A 19,856-nucleotide genomic window follows, 5' to 3' on the forward strand; every position below is an offset into this window, starting at 1 on the left:
TATTTTTTCAGAAACCATTCACAAAAGTTGAATTTTCTTTTTTGAATTTTTGTTCAAGAAAAAAATGAGCATTCTTAGCAATATGGCACCATTAGTGTAGCTTTATCCTCTCCTTTCAATTGTGTATTTTCACATATCTTGCTTAAAAACTAAAATTTCATATGAAAAGTCTGCTAATGTCAGTCCTTAAGAGCTGAAGAGTCCTACAAAGTTTCACAATATAAAATTAGCTAATGTAGCCCGAATTACAAATGTCTGAAAAGATGGGTACATCGTGAGCATAATGAATGCAGTGTTAACCTCAGCAGCAGGAGCATATCACTGTATTTTATGGAGAATTTTCATAATTTTCTCTGGCAGATATTCAGAATTTCAAATGAAGTTAGATTGTTGTAGTCATGCAACACATTTTCCTATGCATGCGACATCCAGGCCATGAAAGAAAGGAGATGATTCCTCTAATAAATAACTCACTCTGACAAAGAATGTACTGCAGTCTAAATAATCTCGTTTATGCAAATGCTAATGACTGTGTGTGACAATGTAGCATAATGCAGTAACTGGTTTAATGAATGAGTCTTAGTTTAGCTGAACAAAATGCAATTAAAAACTAGAAAGAAATTTCCAGGTTAAACATCCTTCCATTTTTTCCACTGTTTTTTTCATGAACAATGTTAAACAAAACTGTTTACAAAAAATACAGTTTGCCTGTATATCAAGCTATAGTGAAATGCTTATGTAAAATGAAGGTTATTATATTAAACAGATAAAATGAGTCTAAATCTCAGCTCCATGGAAACAATGCTTCTCTGCAAGTTGCTTAGCTCTTATGCCTAGGTTTTAAACTCTCTCTCTCTCGCTCACACACACACACAAAAGCACTTCGCTCAAATTTCTATAAATTTAGGGAAATCAGGATGAAAAAATATATATATATTTATGCATTGCTAAGTATGATAATAAATGCACTTCTTTAGTCTTTGTTAAGTATTCCAATATCATTTCATCATCTCATAGATAGACCTTCATATAGGAAGGAGGGCCCATACAAATGTTTTATTTTCATACACCACTTTCTGCAGTAAGTGATAGAATAAATCGTTAGAAAGTGAAGAGCTGAGGTGGTGCATAAGAAGATGAGTGAAGATAATTTCACAATTACAAGAGGTAAATTTCAAAGTTCAAAGCACACAGAAGTACAGGAGGAAGGCTCTTCTGGCATTGTGGTCAGAAGAAGAATGAAACATCTTTCCACATTATCAGAGATCAATAAATGCATTTGTACTTTTGTCAGGCTCTGAGTTTAATTTGGTAACAGTCCTAAAATTTTGAAGGTAGCTATGAAGACACATTTTACACACTCTCAATTTGTTATATAATCAGACCTTTTCGATAAAAATGAAGAGAGGGAGTTTTCCAGAGGTTGGTTGGTTAGTTTTTGTTTTGCCTTCCTTTTAAGAACAGGATTGCAACAAAAAAGAAAAGAATTTATGGGGAGAGTGGTAGACTTTCTGAATTACAGAAATCTCAGTAGTATGCAGTCAACAACTGACAGATTGATTATGAGTCACATGATTTTTTTTTTTCTTAAAGTCACCATTAAATTGCCTTCCCCAAGGGCAATAAAATAAATATTTTCTTCTTTAATGTTTTCAGATGTGCCTGAGAAAGAGTAGGTGTGAAATATGCAATTAAAGAGTGAATAAGAATTCAGAATTCTGCCTTTAGACAAGACAGTGAACCATTCACCCTTTTGCCAGCATGCTTTCCACAGCTGAAAGATCCATGGGCTCAGTCCAGCTCTGAAGAAAATTTTGTCTTCTGCCCAATCAAAACTTTACTAACGATTAAGAAATGCAGCAAAAATGTTATGAAACACCCTTCACTCATTACCTTGTGTTAAGCAGACAGGTTGGAATCTTCTCAGATTTTATAGCTTAGTTCCTGTTAATTATAGTGCCAGTAAACTATGAATAAATGAGTTGAAGGAGACAGGGGAACTGAGTACATCTAGGTAGATATAGAACTATAATATATTCATAGATTCATAACATCACAGAATGGCTTGGGTTAGAAAGATCATCTAGTTCCAACCCTCCTGCCATTGGCAGGAATACATAGTGCTTGATCGGGTTGCTCAGAGACCTATCCAACCTGGCCTTGAACATGCCTTTGGAATGGGGCATACACAGGTTCTCTGGGCAACCTGTTCCAGTACCTCATCACTCTCCTAGCAAAGTTCTTTTTATCTAATCTAAACCTATGCTTTTTTTACTTTAAAACCATTATCCTTTGTCTTCTGTGTAAACAGTAATTTTCACTATTAACCTAAAGCAGAAAATAAGCCTAGAATGGCAAACGGCAAACTGACTTGACTAGAGAATAAATAAAATCAAATAGGAGAGGCATTATGAGCAACAGTTTCTTTGCAAAGAAAGCTTTACCATCTCAGTGTGCTAATTTGTTACTAATAATCTGTGCCTTTTTTGGAAAATATTTAGTATCTGCCTGTGCCATTTATTCTGAAATCGTACAAATTTTCACAAATTTGCACAATAGAAACCAATAGCCAGATGCCATACATAATGAATTTAATTTAAGCTACAAATAAACATTTCAGAAAAGACGTCTACCATGTTTAAAATTTTTCTAGTTTGACATGAAGAGAAAAAAAATTAACTCTGTTTGGTATAAGGGTTATTACTGCAATAGTGCCAAGACTCTCTTAGAAAAGAAACTCAGATGGAGCTTCCATAGTAAAACAGAAAGAACAAGAAAACACTTTTCTGAATACTGAAGTTACTGAAAGACATAATACAAAAAAAAAAAAAAAAAAAAAAAAAAGTAGTTTTGTTATGAATAATTTCTTTATCTGGTACACACCAGAAAATGAGATACAAAGTCAATGTGAGTAGCATATTTTGAAATTATTCTTTAAAAGTCCCCAAATGCATGAAAAATTTGGCATGCACTTCCTAATTACATAGAACTAAACAATCTTAAAGTGTCTACAAAAGCATAGTATTTTTAGAGCACAGTTTTCAGCAGTGTGAAAATGGAACCTAACAATAGGAGGCAATCAGAGAGAAAGTAAATTCATACTATAACTCAGAATCTGTATTCAGAAATCAGAATGTAAGTTATACCATTAAAAAAGGATGAGAAACATGAACCAGTGTAGTAGAAAAATCTTAATACGCTGTTGTCTCAAAGAACACAGTAATTTTCCATTCAGAACTGCTATTAAGAATCATAATTCTCAGTGGAACTCGATGTACTATGTAGTTTCCTGGCCAAATATGTGCCAAAAAAAAAAAAAAAAAAAAAAGTACTAAAACTTGCTAATGTTTTTAAGATGTCTATTTGCAGATACAAGTTCCATGATCTGGTACTACTCTATAGTATTGCCTTCATATTCAATTCTTCGAGGATTGGCTTCACCAGAATAATCTCAATTGGATAAGACCAAAGGACTACACATCAACATAGATCTATAATTTAATATTCATCAATGAAGGAGAAACATTTGTCTAGACAACATGCTATTTCCTTATGGCTCTCTAAATAAGGAACTACATTGTTTTGTTTAAGCTTTATTTGTTACAATCTCTATGGTGTTACAATCTAATGATTGCTTATTTTTTGCATAATAGAAACAAAAAATGTTGTGATTTTATAGAATAATCATTTAATTAGAAAATAAATCTTGCTGCATTTTTGACTGTATTTGAACTTTGAAAACTTTCTATAATTTTAATGCAATATTCCTGCTTCAAAGAACCTAAGAGAATTTGACTTCTGTTTGGCCAGAATCCAAGAATCTCACCTCAGATTTGCAGTCCTATTGGTGTTTATTGCAGATATTATCCATTAATGCTGTTCAATTTTCTTCCACATTTGAACTGCTAGTCAGTGTTTCACACAAAATGCTAAAAAGTACATAAAACTCTTTTACATACTGATCCTAATGTTTTCAGTTAGTCATTTCAATAATCGCATAACTCAACTTCAAAATGGCAATGTAAATGCTTAAAGTTACAGAGAATCACAGAATCATAGAAATATAGGATCAGAGAATATCTTGGGCTAGAAGGGTCCCCATGGATCATCAAGCTCCATCTTCCCTAGATCAAGTACTAGATCAGATGGTTCAGGACCCCATCCAACCTGCCCTTAACACCTCCAGGGACAGGGCATCCACAGTCTCTCTGAGCAACCTGTTCCAGCAACTCACCACTCTCTCAGTAATATATCTTACTGTATATCCTTTATGCTGAAGAACTCTGCAAAATGTCTGTTGGACTGTTCTGGTTACAGGGAGAAACTTTTGTAAGACTTGTTTGTTTTTAATCTCCTTTTTTCAAAGAAAAACAACTATTCTCTACATTGTAGTAAGGTCACTGTTATTTCTACCCATTATAGTAAAATATCAGGACTGTTTATTGTTTCTAGAATGTGAACTGAACATTTGCATTCTATAGCAATATGAATGATTGCGAGCATTGTAGGTAGAAAACCATAAAAAATGACTTCCACATTTCCTAGCTGAATTGTCTTTCTGTGGAGGCCAGAAGGTTAAAAGACTTATTTGACCAGAATTAGCACACCACATTTTCTAATTGTAAACAAATTCAAAATACATGATCATGAAAAAATACACCAATATAATCTTATTTCTCATTTTTCCTTAAACATGGACTATCAGTTAATTTCAATTTCATTTTCTTTGATTTGCAATTCATGATTTCATGTTAATTACTAAATACTGGAACAATTAATTGAAATCAGCTTGGGACTGTTGGAAATTCTTAGCCTTAAATTAAGGTTGGATTTTTGTGAATACATGTCTCCTGAAAAATAGAAGCCCAAATGGGATTAAGAAAATGAATGCTTAGGCTTAAGCAGGCTTTAGTAATTTGTTGAATCAGGGTTTATCTCACTTTCAGCCTCAGTATAATGGGTATTCATAATAGAAGAAGTTTTCAGTGAAATACAACAGTCAGGCACAACATTAAAACCAAGGCACACAATCTCTTGTACAGTAGGAAAGGATTTACAGAAAACAGGTTATAAAGATCTTTTTAAATGCTCAGTTGTCAGTCAGATCTTTTCTTCAGTAAGAAATCAGGTTCTATCAACTTTACAGGGACTTACTCTCCCTGACCTATGAAGCCATGATTTTCCCTACTAATAAAAACTGAAGAAAAAAAAATCCCTCTCAATTTCAAGCACTGCCTTGTCAGCAGTTATCAAACATATTTGTATACCACCAATAAGTAAGTAAGTAAGTAAATAAATAAATAAATGCCCTGTTACTATTATAGAAATAAATACAAGGCATTTATCATGGCTTTTATTCCACAAAATGTAATATTGAACAGTAAACCCGTTTTGGGCAGACTAAACTCCTAAGTAAATATTCAAGTTTCAACAGAATGCTTTAATATTTCTGTTATGAAGCAGCTGAAGGTCTAACATTAAGTTTTTCATATAAAGATGAATTTCATTCATGTACAAAACTATTTTTATGTATTATTGCTATCCATTTGCTGTGCAATTTAAGTTGATTTTTTCTTCTCTTTTCCTTTAATTTGTCAGGCTGTACTGAAAGCACAAACATTCCCTTAAAGTGTGCTTTCTGAGTATCACTAAATTGCAAACCACAAAGTAGCATTTAAGATCTTTCCAGTCCATCACCGTGCCTCATTTTAGTTAGGAGCATGATGATGTACAACTCAGCAGTAACTTGTACATTCATTTGAATATTTTTAACAGCTATTAAGTCTGTCTTGAAAATCAGCATGATTACCAATACTTCATATGACTTCTGATACATATCAGCACTTCCATTTTTGTTTGATCTTTCTCTATCTTTCCCATTTTATTTTGTTATTTCATGATCATACCAAGACATAACACAGACCAATACTGCCCAGATTTACACAGTGCTGGTCAGTCATTAGTAAATATTCAAAAAATAGAGCTTGTCTGAGGTCACACTTCTAGTATTTTATAGAGAACTACACCATCCAGATTGTTGTGTATAATTATATGGAAGAGACTCCTGGAAGGCATCTCAACCAACCTTTTAGTCAAAACAGGCCTATGCAAACCATTAGCACAGGCTGCTCTGGGCTTGATCAGTCAATTCTGAAAATACTTAAGGATTAGTAGATTGCAACATTTATGGTTGAATTATATACCTGTACAGTGGTGTCTAGACTGTGCTACTAGTACAGTAAAAATTAATATGCCACAAGACATCTGAAGTCATCAGCAACTGGAAATTTATATTGGAAATTAAGTGGTTACATATTATGTAAAAGAACAAAATACTCAGCTTCATTCCTTAAAGCACAATCAGAAAATCTAGCATACCACTAAAATAAGTCACATTTTTTCCAATATATTTATTTCCTATCGCTGTTCAACAGGATATAATCATCACCTGCTGATCCTTCTAGGCAGAATACATACTGCACTTTTCAGTCGCTGCTTCAGTGTGTGGGTGGCATGTTCCTGAAATTACCAATGAAGCTTCAGTTTACCAGGGAAGAGACGACACTGTAAATCACGAGTTTAACAGAAATAGTGGATAATATTGCTTTCCACATCAATACAATTTAAATAAACTCACAATTTAATCTATTAAATTAGGAAAATATAACCATATTTTTACCTAAAGGCTTGAAACCTTAGGAAAATATCATAGAAAACATAAAAATCTTCATCTGGCTATTTATGTTTCAGGTGTGCTGTCTCCCAAAGTTTCCCTGACTAATGGCGGTTCCTGGAAGATAATCACAGAACCATAGAATTGTAGGGGTTGGAAGAGACCTCTAGAGATCATCAAGCCCAAACACCCTGCTACAGCATCCATCTCTACTTTATCTATACCATCACTTATCAAATTAGTATTCCACCAAACAAGATAATGTGTTCCTTTCTCTGTAACATATAAGTTAGGTAATACCTCAAGGCTTCCTATTTCTAATTTTGGTGAACTTTAACACCAAGTAATATTAGCCAAATTAGTTTACTCACCAGTCTAACTTGGAATGTTCTTCCACTGAATGCACTAAGAGAGAAAGTCATTATGAAAGTGAAGGACGACACACAATTTCTTGAGTACATTTTATTCAAATACTTTAGCCAAGAGTGTTTAGTTAAAAATATGCTTTTCAGTTTTCTCTTATTAAATAGCAAAGGAGAAATACTCCTTTTTTTTATGGTCCCTTCTCTGTACTCTGTTCGAACGTAGATTCAACACTCACACTGACCTTAAAATCTATAAAACCTTTTAGAGGCAGATGAGAATAGAAGTTCAAGCTGGGTTAATATGTCAAGATGAAAACATATAATGCCTAATAAATTTACCAATATTAATATTATCCAATAGAGACACATTATCTCTTTCTGGACAGTAACAGTGATATTTTTAGGAATTTACTTCATATCTATGTGAAAACTGAGTTAGTTTCTTACCTAATTTCCTTGTTCATCTCTTACATATCCAGAACTGTCTTTGTGATTTTAAACTTAATTGTGACATAATAATTGTTATTGTCAGATTTTCTATAGAACCAACTTTAAACTGCTTCTATCAAGGAAATACATGTAAAGTAGGAAAATTACTCCATTTGGCAATATAAAATTCCTCTCCATTAGAAACAGCTTTTTAAAATGACAAAAACAAGAAAAGACAGACATGATGATGTGCTTGAAGTAAGACGTTAAATATACAATCCTACTAACTGATGCATCAAACTCTAAACTCTAAATATTCCTATCAGAATTTACACTGGTACAGAAAGAGTACTACAGTTTATCACCTATAAATGCAGCCTGGAGTCCACTTTGTCATCCTTCCCTCCTAATACAAAACATTTTTTGAGAAATTTCTCTTCCACAGCAGAACCTGTGACAATGAGTTTATAAGAGTTCCTATTTATAGCAATCCATGAATTCTCTGAGTACAGCTCAGTCTCAAAAGTGCAAAGTGCAAAGTTTTCCCAGTCCATTGCTACTAAAAAGATGAAAATCTGACATTAACTGAGCAGTGCAATTCTTCTTTAAATATTTCAGTATAGATATTTCCATATCTATCTGTTTCTTTTGTAAGCAGCCATGCTTCCTGGCAGCTGGTAACAGGAAGATTTATGCTTAAAGGTTTAAAATCAAAGTTCCATTTTTTCTGTAGTAACAGCACTACTCTCTACAGACATTACTTTTATGCTGTAATAGTTAAACACATGTGGTGATCCTAGTTGGCTGTCATATCAAACACAGGGAATAACTGTCAGGGTTTTAAGTTATACATATAACATATTCAAGAGACAATGCAGTCAAGCTGATCCAGCAGCTTCCTAAATGGGACATAACTAAACCTACCTTATCTCACAATTACTTTATATCACAATTAGGAAAATATGCTGGCACAGCTGTCAAGACTAAAGTGTGCAGATTGCTTATTTTAAACTTATAATATTGCTATGTTCACACAGGACTCTGTACTACTCATCTCTCTGACATGACAGTCAGTTCTGTATTTATCTTTGTACGTCAAGCCCTGCTAACTTCACCTGTTTAGCAGAGAAATACGGAGAGTGCACTATCCATAAAAAAGAAAATGGAGTGGAAACTACAGAAGTTAGCTCTTTTGGAGTATGCTGTTTTATTCCAAAGAAAATGATAGTACATCTGTATGTTGCTTTGTGAAATAAACATATTAGAAGCTGAATACTAAACTAACCAGCACCGTGGAATAGAAGATAAAGACCAAGATATAATTCTATCAATGGGCAAACAAGAATGTTCTACCTCTACTTATTTCTTTCCACTCACCTTGCATCGCTAAACCAATAAATAAATAAAGTAAATAAATGCCCTTGACAAACTGTTCAAATTGCTTCTTACAACTTTGCTCAGATGAGAGCCAAGAGTATACCAACAAGCACAGCTCTTCCTCATAGCCCATCCCTCACTGTTACCAGTGCTATTCCTGTACTTTGGTGCCACACAATCACACACAAAGACCCACAAACATAGTTTTTCACAAATCCTATTTGCCCTTGAAGCACAGAGCATTGAGAATTTTCAGGAAAGAAGTCTATGGAAGAACACTACTCATACAAATGCTAGCCAAGACGTGTAGCTATAAAAGCAGATGGAATATGCTTACATGCCAATATGGAATCTCTATATATGAAATGCAAGACTTCCTTCTTGGTCTTATACTTATTTTGTGCTGTAACAGACCAAACAACAACTTTATTTCAATTCAGCTTCCAGTTTATGTATTCAATCAATTTCATCAGCATCTGTCACAGTTCTGAGTCCACTGATTAATGCCCTGAACAGACTCATCAGAGGACCTTTCCCACACCTCTGTTCATGGTCCCAGTTCCTGCCTCAGAAAAATTATAAGAGAGCCAGTCTCTAACTTTGCTGCAACACTGTAAAAACTGTATCTTAGCCAAGGACTTGCAGACTAGCTTGACTTCAAATCTACCTCATTACCACGATCTGGCCCTGGTTCCTGATTAAGCCCACCAGACCTTGTCTCTCATTCAACATGTTAGCAAGACCCCCAAATCCCTTTAAGTGGTGCTGCTCTCCAGCAGCTCAGTTTATACGTAGATCCAGGGTTGCCTCTCTGCAGCTGCAAAATCTGGAACCTGCTCTTGTTAACCATCATGTGGTTGTTGATTGCCCAGCTTTGTAACTTGTCTAGATCTCTCTGCAACCCAAACATCCACTGAACTCTGTCCTGACAGCCTTTCCTTGGAGATCCTCATAAGTACCCACACAGATATTTAGCTGTCTGTGCTACTTCTCCATCTAAACTTTCGTATTCAGCACAGTTTCCTGTATTTAGCAGAATTACCACCCTCTTGATAAAAGCTCCCTCCTTTACATGGTCAGCAACAAAGATAAGACTTTGCTTCTAGCTTTTACATGATAACCAGGCACTGTTAAAAACTACATTTTTAAGGATCATAGTTCAGTTTTCATTTCAGTAGTTATGTAGAGCATAGTGAGACCTCTCCAGCTAGTTCTCACACTTAGTCACATATCTCCTACTTCTATGGCTAGTCTGAGAGAAAGCTGTATGGGAAATGGCATTTTCTTTGATTCCAGATCTGAGACAGGAGGAAAGTTCATTGGCATCATTTCTTTTACTATGTTTAAGAAATACAGACATTAAAGCATTAAAAATCTTGGTAATTACTGCAGAAAGAATTTAAAAGAACTGAAGACCTTTGGAAGGCACCTGTGGAAGTACTATTATGTCACATAAAAATTCTGTTTCAGTTTAACAAACATTTCACTGCACGGTGAACTGTTCCCAACAAAGCCTGCTATGCAAGAATTTTAGAGTGCCAAAGAAGTAGAATACATACAACTTAAGCAGGCTTGCATATTTGAAAGTTTTCAAGTTTGCTTTTATTCTGCTTGCGCATATTTCAGATTATATGAAATTCTGAAATTTGTAGAAGATAGTTATGCAGGCTGAACAACATCCTTTTGTATTGACTTACAGCTACAGAATATAGAACCTTCCTAAGAGAGGTCCTGTCAGATATAAAATACTCATCTATGGAAGTCAGTATTTTCCACCAAAATGTACATATCAATTTTACAAAGGATGGAGTTCCTGCTTAAAAAGAAAGATTAATTTTGAGGAAAAAAACCCACAAAAAACAGCCACAGTAACAGAAATTAAAAGCTACAAATACAGCTGGGTATCCTATCGGTCTGGCTTTTGATTATTTTGAGGGTTGGATGAAGTCGATTAACTGTTCTGTTCATATGTAGACTAAAGCAATTTCTAAAACACTGAAGCTTCTAAAAAAGCAGAAAGATTTTTCCTTCAAGCTCTTCCAGGACTTCAACAATGGTGAGGCTATAAGGGAGGACCTTATGCCACTTCTGAGAATATCAGGTTATAAAACAATTTACACAGAACTTTATATAACAGCCATTATTAAAATGAAACTTCCCAGCATAGTATGGACAGAAATTACACCCTGCATGTGAGAAGTATCTCCAGCCAAGACCCTTTTTCATAACTACAATAAAGAAATCAAATTTGTCAAGGAGATAACTGCTCTTTTCTTTGGCATACTGCATACTGTCAGCTTATTAGCTCGCAGATGGACTCTGTCATAATCACACCAGAAATTCACTTTCTCTTTGCCATTGTACCTCTTACTGTGTATACAAACCAAGAATCAATTTCATGTTAGTTCTTCGTTGATGTGCAAAAGGAGTTTAATTACATAACTACAAAATCTGTTCTAGAAGAGATCAGGAAAAACAATCTTGTCATTGGTATTTAGGAGTAATTTACAGAGCCTTTTGTCTATTTCAGTCCTTTTAGTAGAATATGGATTTGAAGACAGACTGCCATCTACAATTATTTCACCTTATTCACAATGAAATCTGCATTTTCTGTCATGGTACTGTATTGACATGAATATCAGAAGCATATTTTTGTACTTTTATCTAAAACATACTGTTGTAGTATGTATCCATCGTAATTTTTCAGGCCAATTCAACATGCTGATCCTATTCTAAACAGTGAAATAAAAAAGCATGTGTTCTGGATCCCTATGAACAAGATACTCTCTGCTGCAACCTGAATTAATTTTGGAAGATGCCACTGATGAGCTAATAGTCTGAAAAATCACAAAGTGTGATGCTAATGCTTTTTCAACCAAATTCAACAACTTGTAAATTTGAAATTTTTCACTGCTAGCTTCTTTATTTTCTTGTATAAGAAAGAAAAATAATAAAAACTAAATACTACCTCTACCTCCATATTCAATTCTCATGGAGAAAAATGAGTTAGAAAGGTATTATAACATTTTGTGATGAAATGGGGATTAAATATACTCTTTTTTAAAGAACCATAATTAAAAGTGTTGCTAGTTTTCAGGGCAAGGAAGATGAGTTATTGCATAGTTGAGTTTAAAACTGAAATACAAAGAATCATACTAACTCAGTAGTCACTATCTTAAAATTTACATCCTTCTTGAAATTAATCTCTTTACTAAAGAAAAAAGAGAGAGAGAAAAGAGAGAGAGAGATACCAACCAGGCTAACTTCATACTATTTTTCAAATTCATTCTTCAATTCTGTAACATTCTTTTTAACATTATGTTAAAAAGAAACTAGGAACAGAGAACATTCTTAAAAATCAGGAAATCACTTCAAAACGACACATATGTTCATCACAGGAAAGTTTAACAATAATTAAACTGCAGTTAATACACACTTAGAGAAGAAAAGTACCATTCAAGAATTATTTTTCAAAACAAATTCATAAAAATGAGGAATTAGTAACTACTGAGCTTCTGTTGTAAATCAGGATAACTCCAATGGCTCTACACCTTGCCAAATGTCTGAAATGATAGATAGTTTGAAGCAGAAAAAAAGCTACTGAAAGTGGAATGGAGCACAAAAGCAGCTTATAAAAAGACAGGACAGTGCTCATTGTTATTCAAGTACATTAGTTGCTGTATCCTGTTTCCACTGACAGCAGTGGAAGCCTTAGTATTGACTTCAAACAGGTGCAAGTCTCATGAGACTAAGGGGAATAAAAGGTACAGTCATGGTATGAAAGCAACAGTGTATACAGTGTGGTGAGACAGGATACTAATTCCAATCTGGTACACAGGATTCTGACAAAGCTCATTAAACACAGTGTCAAATAAGGATGCAACCAGAAGAAGAAAAAAAAAAAAAAAAAAAAAAAAACCCAAAACCCCAGACATTTGTAAATAGAAATTTGGCAGACCTCCATCCAGTGCTACAAGAAAAGCTCAGGAAAGATGTCATAGAATTTAGAGTGCCCTTTAGAACAAGGGAGACCCAGAAGTGGCCAGAAGCATCGTCCTGTTCTGTCGCAGTACGGGATCACTTGTTGAGGACACAGCTGTTGGCATGCCTTGGTGGTTACTGCAAACCTGCCTGCTCTGAGTTGCTGGGTTTTAGACCCAAGTATATAATCCATTTTTATTTATTCCCAGTATCATCATGAGTATTTGAAAATGTTAGGGGACTGAGTTTCTTGTGTGTGTGTTTTGTTTTGTTTTTTTAACTTAGATAATCTTCAAAGAGGCTGTATTCTTACATCAGTTGAGTTACGTATGATGTCCTCAATGAATTCTATAAAGAAAGTAGCTGAGATATCATTACATTAATTAGAAGCTGGTCAAAAGTAGAGAACTTATCCCAAAGGAAACTATGGACTGCAAAATGTCTTGCCACATTAGATCAGAAGAGAAAGCTATGCAACATAAAATCTAAAACAGGAGTAATAATTATCAAACAGTCTGAATATTAAAGTCAGCTGGATAACTGAAAAGGATTACAACAGGAAACTGAACCTCAACATTTAATTTTAAAACTGGATTTTGAAGTTGAAGTGAAGACCAAAGGTAAAAATTCTGAAGTGGATAAGGCAAGCCTGTGTCTATAAGGTGAGGTAGAGAAGAGATTAAGCAGCTATTCCATAATTACTGAGTTTTAGGATGAAAAGGTAAACATATACCTGTGCAAGCATGGAAAATCCGAGGTTCCTGCATCCATTACAAGGTGTCAGAGCCTCCCATAAACCTGAAGGACCACAAGTATTTTCACCTCCATCATCTTCTTCATCCTCTCTTGGTGATAAACACATTGAAGAAGGCCTCTGTACATAAAGAAGCAGTACTTTCAAATTAAACATAGATAGATTGTAAAGAAACATTGCATTTAATAAAAAGAACTTGAAAGACTCTCTTTTATAAATGCCAAAAGAAAACCTCTTATTTCAGTACAGAGCTATTACTCAACTATTATTCTGTTGTACAAAAATCACACTTTCTCAGGAAGGTGTATGTTGAGCTACCTGCAATTATACTTTAAACCTGAGTGAACAAAGTAATATACGTTTGTTTTCTTGATTATCATGTAATTAGCAATTTTTACTTGATTTTAATTGAAAATTTGCTTTATTATTATCATTATTAAGTTGAGAACAGTTCTGAGATATTTAAAAATACACTATTCTTCTATAGGGAAATAGCATGAACTAAGGGTATCTTGCTTTAATAGTCATCTGCTGTGTTCAAAAGATAAAAATGGAATTGAATTACATTTGCATGGATTAATTCAATGTTTTTATAGGGGGAAAAAAAAGATGAATTCAGTCAAAATGTGAGGTTTCAATTTTTATTTGATATTTACTAATAGCAAACATGTTAGCATAATTTGCTTACAAAAAAAAAAATTAAAAAGTATTTGGGTTTTTTTTTTTCACAAACTAGAAGGCCGGAAAGGTACTGGAAAAAGCTATTGAGTTGTGACCATTAGGACTTCCATATTGGCCTCAGTGATAATGGAATAAGCCTGATTTTTGCTTAAACTGGTATTCTATCTTTTTTATGACAGCTGAAAGCAGAATGTGTGGACATTTTTCATTTATTTATGTTATTTAGTGTGAATGATAATTCATTTCAACTAAATGAATTGCAATGGAAACTTCTACTGATTTCCAGAGGAGGAAATTTAAACCAGTGACAAATGATTTTTAAAATATGGCGTTTACAAAAATATGACAACAAAAAATTGCTAATTTTACTCACAATTGATCTCTACGCCACAGATAATTATTTTGCCCGTAGTTAAACTGCAGTACATGTAATAGCTGTTCTAACCTTCTTTAATCAGCCCATCTGATATTCATATAACAAATTCTATCTCCAGGAATACTTAGTCAAGCAATCTTTCAGATGTGGCTGGATTTTTGAGTGGCCAGCATAATGCTGCTTGAAACAGCGGCTGACCACATCTATTAATCTCTGAAGCACTGTTATGAGGCCTATATTCAAACAACAAACAAACAGCCAAAACCCCACTCAACTGCAGATTATTTTAAGCAACAGAATAAAGAAACATGTGGAGTGTGCTGTAAGAAGGGGCATGCAGAGGAGAAGGAAACGTACTGGGGAAGAGAAGAGCAAAAACAGCAGAGCAGTTTGAAGATGAACACGAACTGAAGGATACTGGCAAGCAAAGCAGAGGCACTGCACAGACAGGTGTTAATAAACCATGTAACACCTGGGGTTCATTTAGCCTTTGGACCCTGTGCTAACTTCTTATGCACATAGCAGGTTGGTATATCACTAACTCAAGCATGATAAATATTTCTAAATTCCATGTCAGCTGACTCACCAGGGTTGAGAAACCAGATACATCTATCTCTACTAGTCTTATTCTCCTGTAGGAAATGTTTGCTCCCTTGTTGCAGACCTCATGCATCTAGCCACAAGTAAGGTGGATTTATTTACTTTTTATTTTAAACCAATTTCTAAGCCATTCTTAGCAAGATATTTCATGAGGTTATTTTGACAGTCAAGTGGTACCACAGAATGTGTTCCCATAGCAACCGGTTTTCTTACAGGGATTATTAAAAGGATTGGGTTAACTCTGCAGAGTGTCGGTCATGAAGGACTATTACTGCTTTGCATTTGGACAGACAAAGGAAGCAGAATATGAGTTCTTCCCATCTATTTATGATGCCATTTTCCACAGTGTTTACCCTGTGTTCATATTTTAAATTTCAGAATTGTTGGATCACAGAACAAAGTGCTTCTTGCCCCCTGGAGCACAAAGCAAAGAATTGCAGCAGTACTAGGTGCAGAAAAGCCTGTAACACACATCAACTGTGATCTTAAAAGCAAATATAAGAGGTTAAAAACAAGTCAGGGAAATAAATATAGTCAATTTGCTTTCTAAAAGCAAAAATTAAGCGCAGCGTTGGAGATATTTTTTTAATATAATTAACAGAGGATGAATAATGAAATTCAAGGGAGAACGTCTGAGATTTAACTATTACAGAAAAAAGTAGAAAATGATCATAGCAAAAATATTATTGAGCAATAAAAAGTAAACAAACAGAACAAGAGAGAATTCTATTATTTACTTTACATACAATATATGAGACATACAGAGATAGAATGCATATCACAGTAATTTAAATTAATGCTGTCAATATAGATGAGACGATATTGGAAATCTTCAATAATCAGATCTCCTGACTATTTTAAAAAAGGACCAGCAGATGTCAAAATGCATTAGAGAACATTTGGAATACACTGACTGGTACTCTGATGCCTCTAGACATCCAGGTATGACACAATACAGGCTAATTTACAGACAACTGAAAAGTAGGGCTGGATCTTTTCATACTGAATGACTGATTTCTGCTTTCTTCTTTCCCAGATTTCTGCTACAGATAGAGCACTAAAAAGAAAGCAGTAAGATAAACGCATATGAAGGCCCAACAAGCAGCTATCACTATCACTTTTCTCACCAATCCCAGATGCCTGGTTCTTCCCAGACAACAGGCAGAACAGACTAAGTAAAAACAAGTTGCTGCTGCAGGGAAAAACAGCTGCAAAGAGGGGAAGGACTGCATGAGAAAAAGGGGAGTCAGAAATCCCCTAAATGAAGGAGTGGGTTTGCATACACTAGGGAGATGGAGACATCTGGGGGAGGCAGATGAGATACGGAAAGACTTATAATCTATCAACGGATCTCAAAATGATACACAAGACCATAAAACCCTTAACCCAAGCCACCCACTTTCCTGCTAACCCTTCCCAGCCTTCATTTTTGCTCAGATCTCCCTCATTTTTCCATTCTGTTGTAAAATTTAATTTTGCCTCCTCAGAGATTCTTTAGACATGAAAATCTAATTTTGTGTATGCTGCTGGGAAGCCTTGAAATAGCCCTGTGGGGAGGGGTTTAGTGAAATTGAAGTTATTTATGCCCTCTTCCCAGAAGAAAAAAAAAAAAAAAAAGAAAGAAAGAAAGAAAAAGAGAGGAAGAACTTTCTGTCTTCTGAAGAAAAATAGATACAACTGTGGACCTTTTATATATGCCTTTTCTGACTAAAAAAAGGAACAGAAAATGTAGCTAGAAAATGCCACCTAGATCACAGTTGCTCAATTAACAGACTTTGACATTACAGAACGGTGAAGTCAACATAACCTGTAGTACTAAGCTTCAAAAAAGTCAACTTTGTAAGTTAAAAGAGACAAGAGTGTAAGTGTCATAGATCCTCAAACAAATCAAGACAGAAAACCTTAAAAGATATCAGATACAATCTGTAAAAAAGTAGTAATTGGTAGGGAAATCACCAGACACTTATGCTGAATACATCATCTAATAAAAGAAAGCTATATTCTAATTGAGACACTAAAATAAGTAATAAAAATTGCTTAAAATGGTGCAAGACTAATAATGAACTTTCTGTGTATAAAAAAGAGAGAGAATAACAATACAGCAATGAGAGAATAGCAAGACCTAAAGAAAGAGCATTGGGCTGCTATAATTAGTGCCAAGATTTTCTTATACTTCACTGGTTCTGAGACATAACCACCAATTTGATGAGAATTTATATTACGATTTTGAAAATTTATGTATGGAATTCTTCCTCTTTGTGTCTTCATTTATACAAATTGCAGAATTGTCCCAGTACGTAACTTTACACTGAACAGTATTTTATTCTGTAAACAGGCTATTTGTTCTGATATATTTATGTACACCAGGTTGAGGATCACAATAACCTGATGTCTCCCTCCTGATATAAAAAAACAAGCTAATATTTAGCATAGGATAATGAGTAGAGATGAAAAAAAGCAGAGAAAGTCTCCTCCACTCTTAAATGTCAACAGGAAAAGAAACATACCTTTGTGTCTGTTCTTGAAGAGCAAACTGCCTTGACAAACATATGACCATGTCAGTATTTCATATGATCCTAACCACTGGGTGGCAGATGCATGCCTCTACTTCTCCTTCATCTGCCCAAAAGGATAAGTAATAATGTTGTGAAATAACCATGAATACAGTGCATTTCTTTGTCTAATAGTCTAAATTTAAATTACAGTGAATGAGGAACTAATAAGGAAGGAACCTGTTCCTGAATATCCACTATAAACTGGGCCAAGAAAGGTGCTGTGCTGTCACTGCTCCCTCGGCCACAAGGTTCCTCATGCACCCCCAGCCACTGCCCAGGATGTACCCAGGAAATCGCTTACTGTGGAAGGGAAAAAAGCAGCATTTGAGCATGAAGTGCAACACCATCAGTAACTATTTTTCCACAGCAGGATCCCTACATCAACCAAATGAACCCTTCTGGGATTCAGTAAGGATCCCAGCAGGAAGAAACCTCATTCACAAGACTTGCTATGTCTTGTACACAAAATGACAGTGAAATGTTTTAGAGGCCTGGGCTTACCTTTGTCACATTCCTCGAGACACCCTTCACCCTGGTTGGTGTTTTTCTACTTTCCATCCTCATTATCTTGTCCTCCACCATGCACTGCACATTTCTTTCACAAATAAGTTCCTTTTTTTACATTTCTTTCACCACTGTCATGCTGTGAGCATGGTTAGAGTTTGTTTGCCCTTCCTGTATTTAGCCAGGAGGGAACAGCAGAAGAAGGACAATCTTGTACTTCAAGCTGCTGAATGCTGGCAAATAGCATTCTGTACATGTCTCTGCCACAATCCCTGTGAGATGCAGGGCACGATGCAAACTTCTTCAATATGACTGCTAACTTTGTGGTCCTCTTTTCTTGGCAAAATCACAGATGAAATTTTACAGAGATGCTGGGTTACATCAGAAATCAGCGTGAGATATTCCGTGACTATTTACAGCAGTACGTGAGAATAACTGCTCTGAAAGTACAAGGGCTGCTCTGAAAGTAATGCCCCCTAATTTATTATGTTGACCCACGATATCAGAGGCAGACATCGGTGTTACAGCATTTGAAATTGAACCTTCCCAGCAATATTCCATTATATTTTGCTGCCATGTGACAGATGGGTGAAGAGGGGCAGGCTGACAGAATGGTGTCTGGCATGGAAGTGCACATGAAACAAAAATATGCCATACAATTCCTCCATGAAAAAAAAAAAAAAAAAAAAAAAAAAGCATCCAATTGATGCTTGCTGAATGTTTATTGAGACCAACAGTGGAAGTTAGCACAATGAGGCAGTGGGTGGTGAGTTTCAGCAGTGTCAACAGCAACATGAAAGACAAGCTTCATTCCAAAGGACCATGCTCAGCTGTCATGACATGAAATAAGAGTGTCTAGATCAGCTCATCCACATGAATCCGGAGGTTATGACCAGGGAACTGCGTACAGAGCTGAATATCAACCTCAACACACCGGAAACAATGGTGACAATATTGGAATATGACACAGTTTGCTCCTGGTGGGTCTCACAAATGCTCACACAAGAATAAAAAGAGCACCATATGCAAGTTTATCAGGACCAGCTGAACCAATACGAGGCTGACGGTGACAATTTCTGGATCATATCAGTATCACTGACGTGACGCGGCGTCATCACTATGAGCCAGAATCAAAACAGCAGTCCACAGAGTAGCCACATTTGAATTCCCCATGGAGGAAAAAGTTCAAAACACATCCTTGTGTGGGTAAAGCGACGTGCATTGTCTTTTGGGATAGGAAAGGGAGTGATCTTTCAGGATTTACTAGAGCTCAGACAAACCAATTCTGACTGTCCTGCCACACCCACTGTACAGTCCAGATTCTGTGCCTTCTGACATCCATCTTTTCAGGCTGCAACTATGCCATTATAGAAGCTATGAAACAGTGGGTCACTTCTGCTGGAGCAGATTTTTACAAGTGTGCCATGCAGATTCTTACAAGCATGTCATGCAGATTCTTGCTCATCACTGGTGAAAATGCACAGCTAATGGTGGGGACTGTTGAAAAATAATGTTTTGTATCAGAAAATTTGCTCTATTAAACAGTGCTATTGTACTCCTT

At 35.3% G+C, this 19,856-nt stretch overlaps 1 protein-coding gene across 2 annotated transcripts in view; it reads right to left on the minus strand.

Moving 5' to 3' along the window:
• Nucleotides 1–19,856, minus strand: part of ANKS1B (ankyrin repeat and sterile alpha motif domain containing 1B) — a 409,696-nt gene that overhangs the window by 299,648 nt on the left and 90,192 nt on the right. For both annotated transcript variants that reach the window (XM_090140258.1, XM_090140254.1), the window contains exon 9: nt 13,559–13,699. In XM_090140258.1, the coding sequence (XP_089996384.1) occupies nt 13,559–13,699 (141 nt within the window). The remainder of the gene's footprint in view (nt 1–13,558; nt 13,700–19,856) is intronic.

This window comes from Phasianus colchicus, chromosome 1 (assembly GCF_987193195.1).
Source record: "Phasianus colchicus chromosome 1, bPhaCol1.hap1.1, whole genome shotgun sequence".
Taxonomy (NCBI): Eukaryota; Metazoa; Chordata; class Aves; order Galliformes; family Phasianidae; genus Phasianus; species Phasianus colchicus.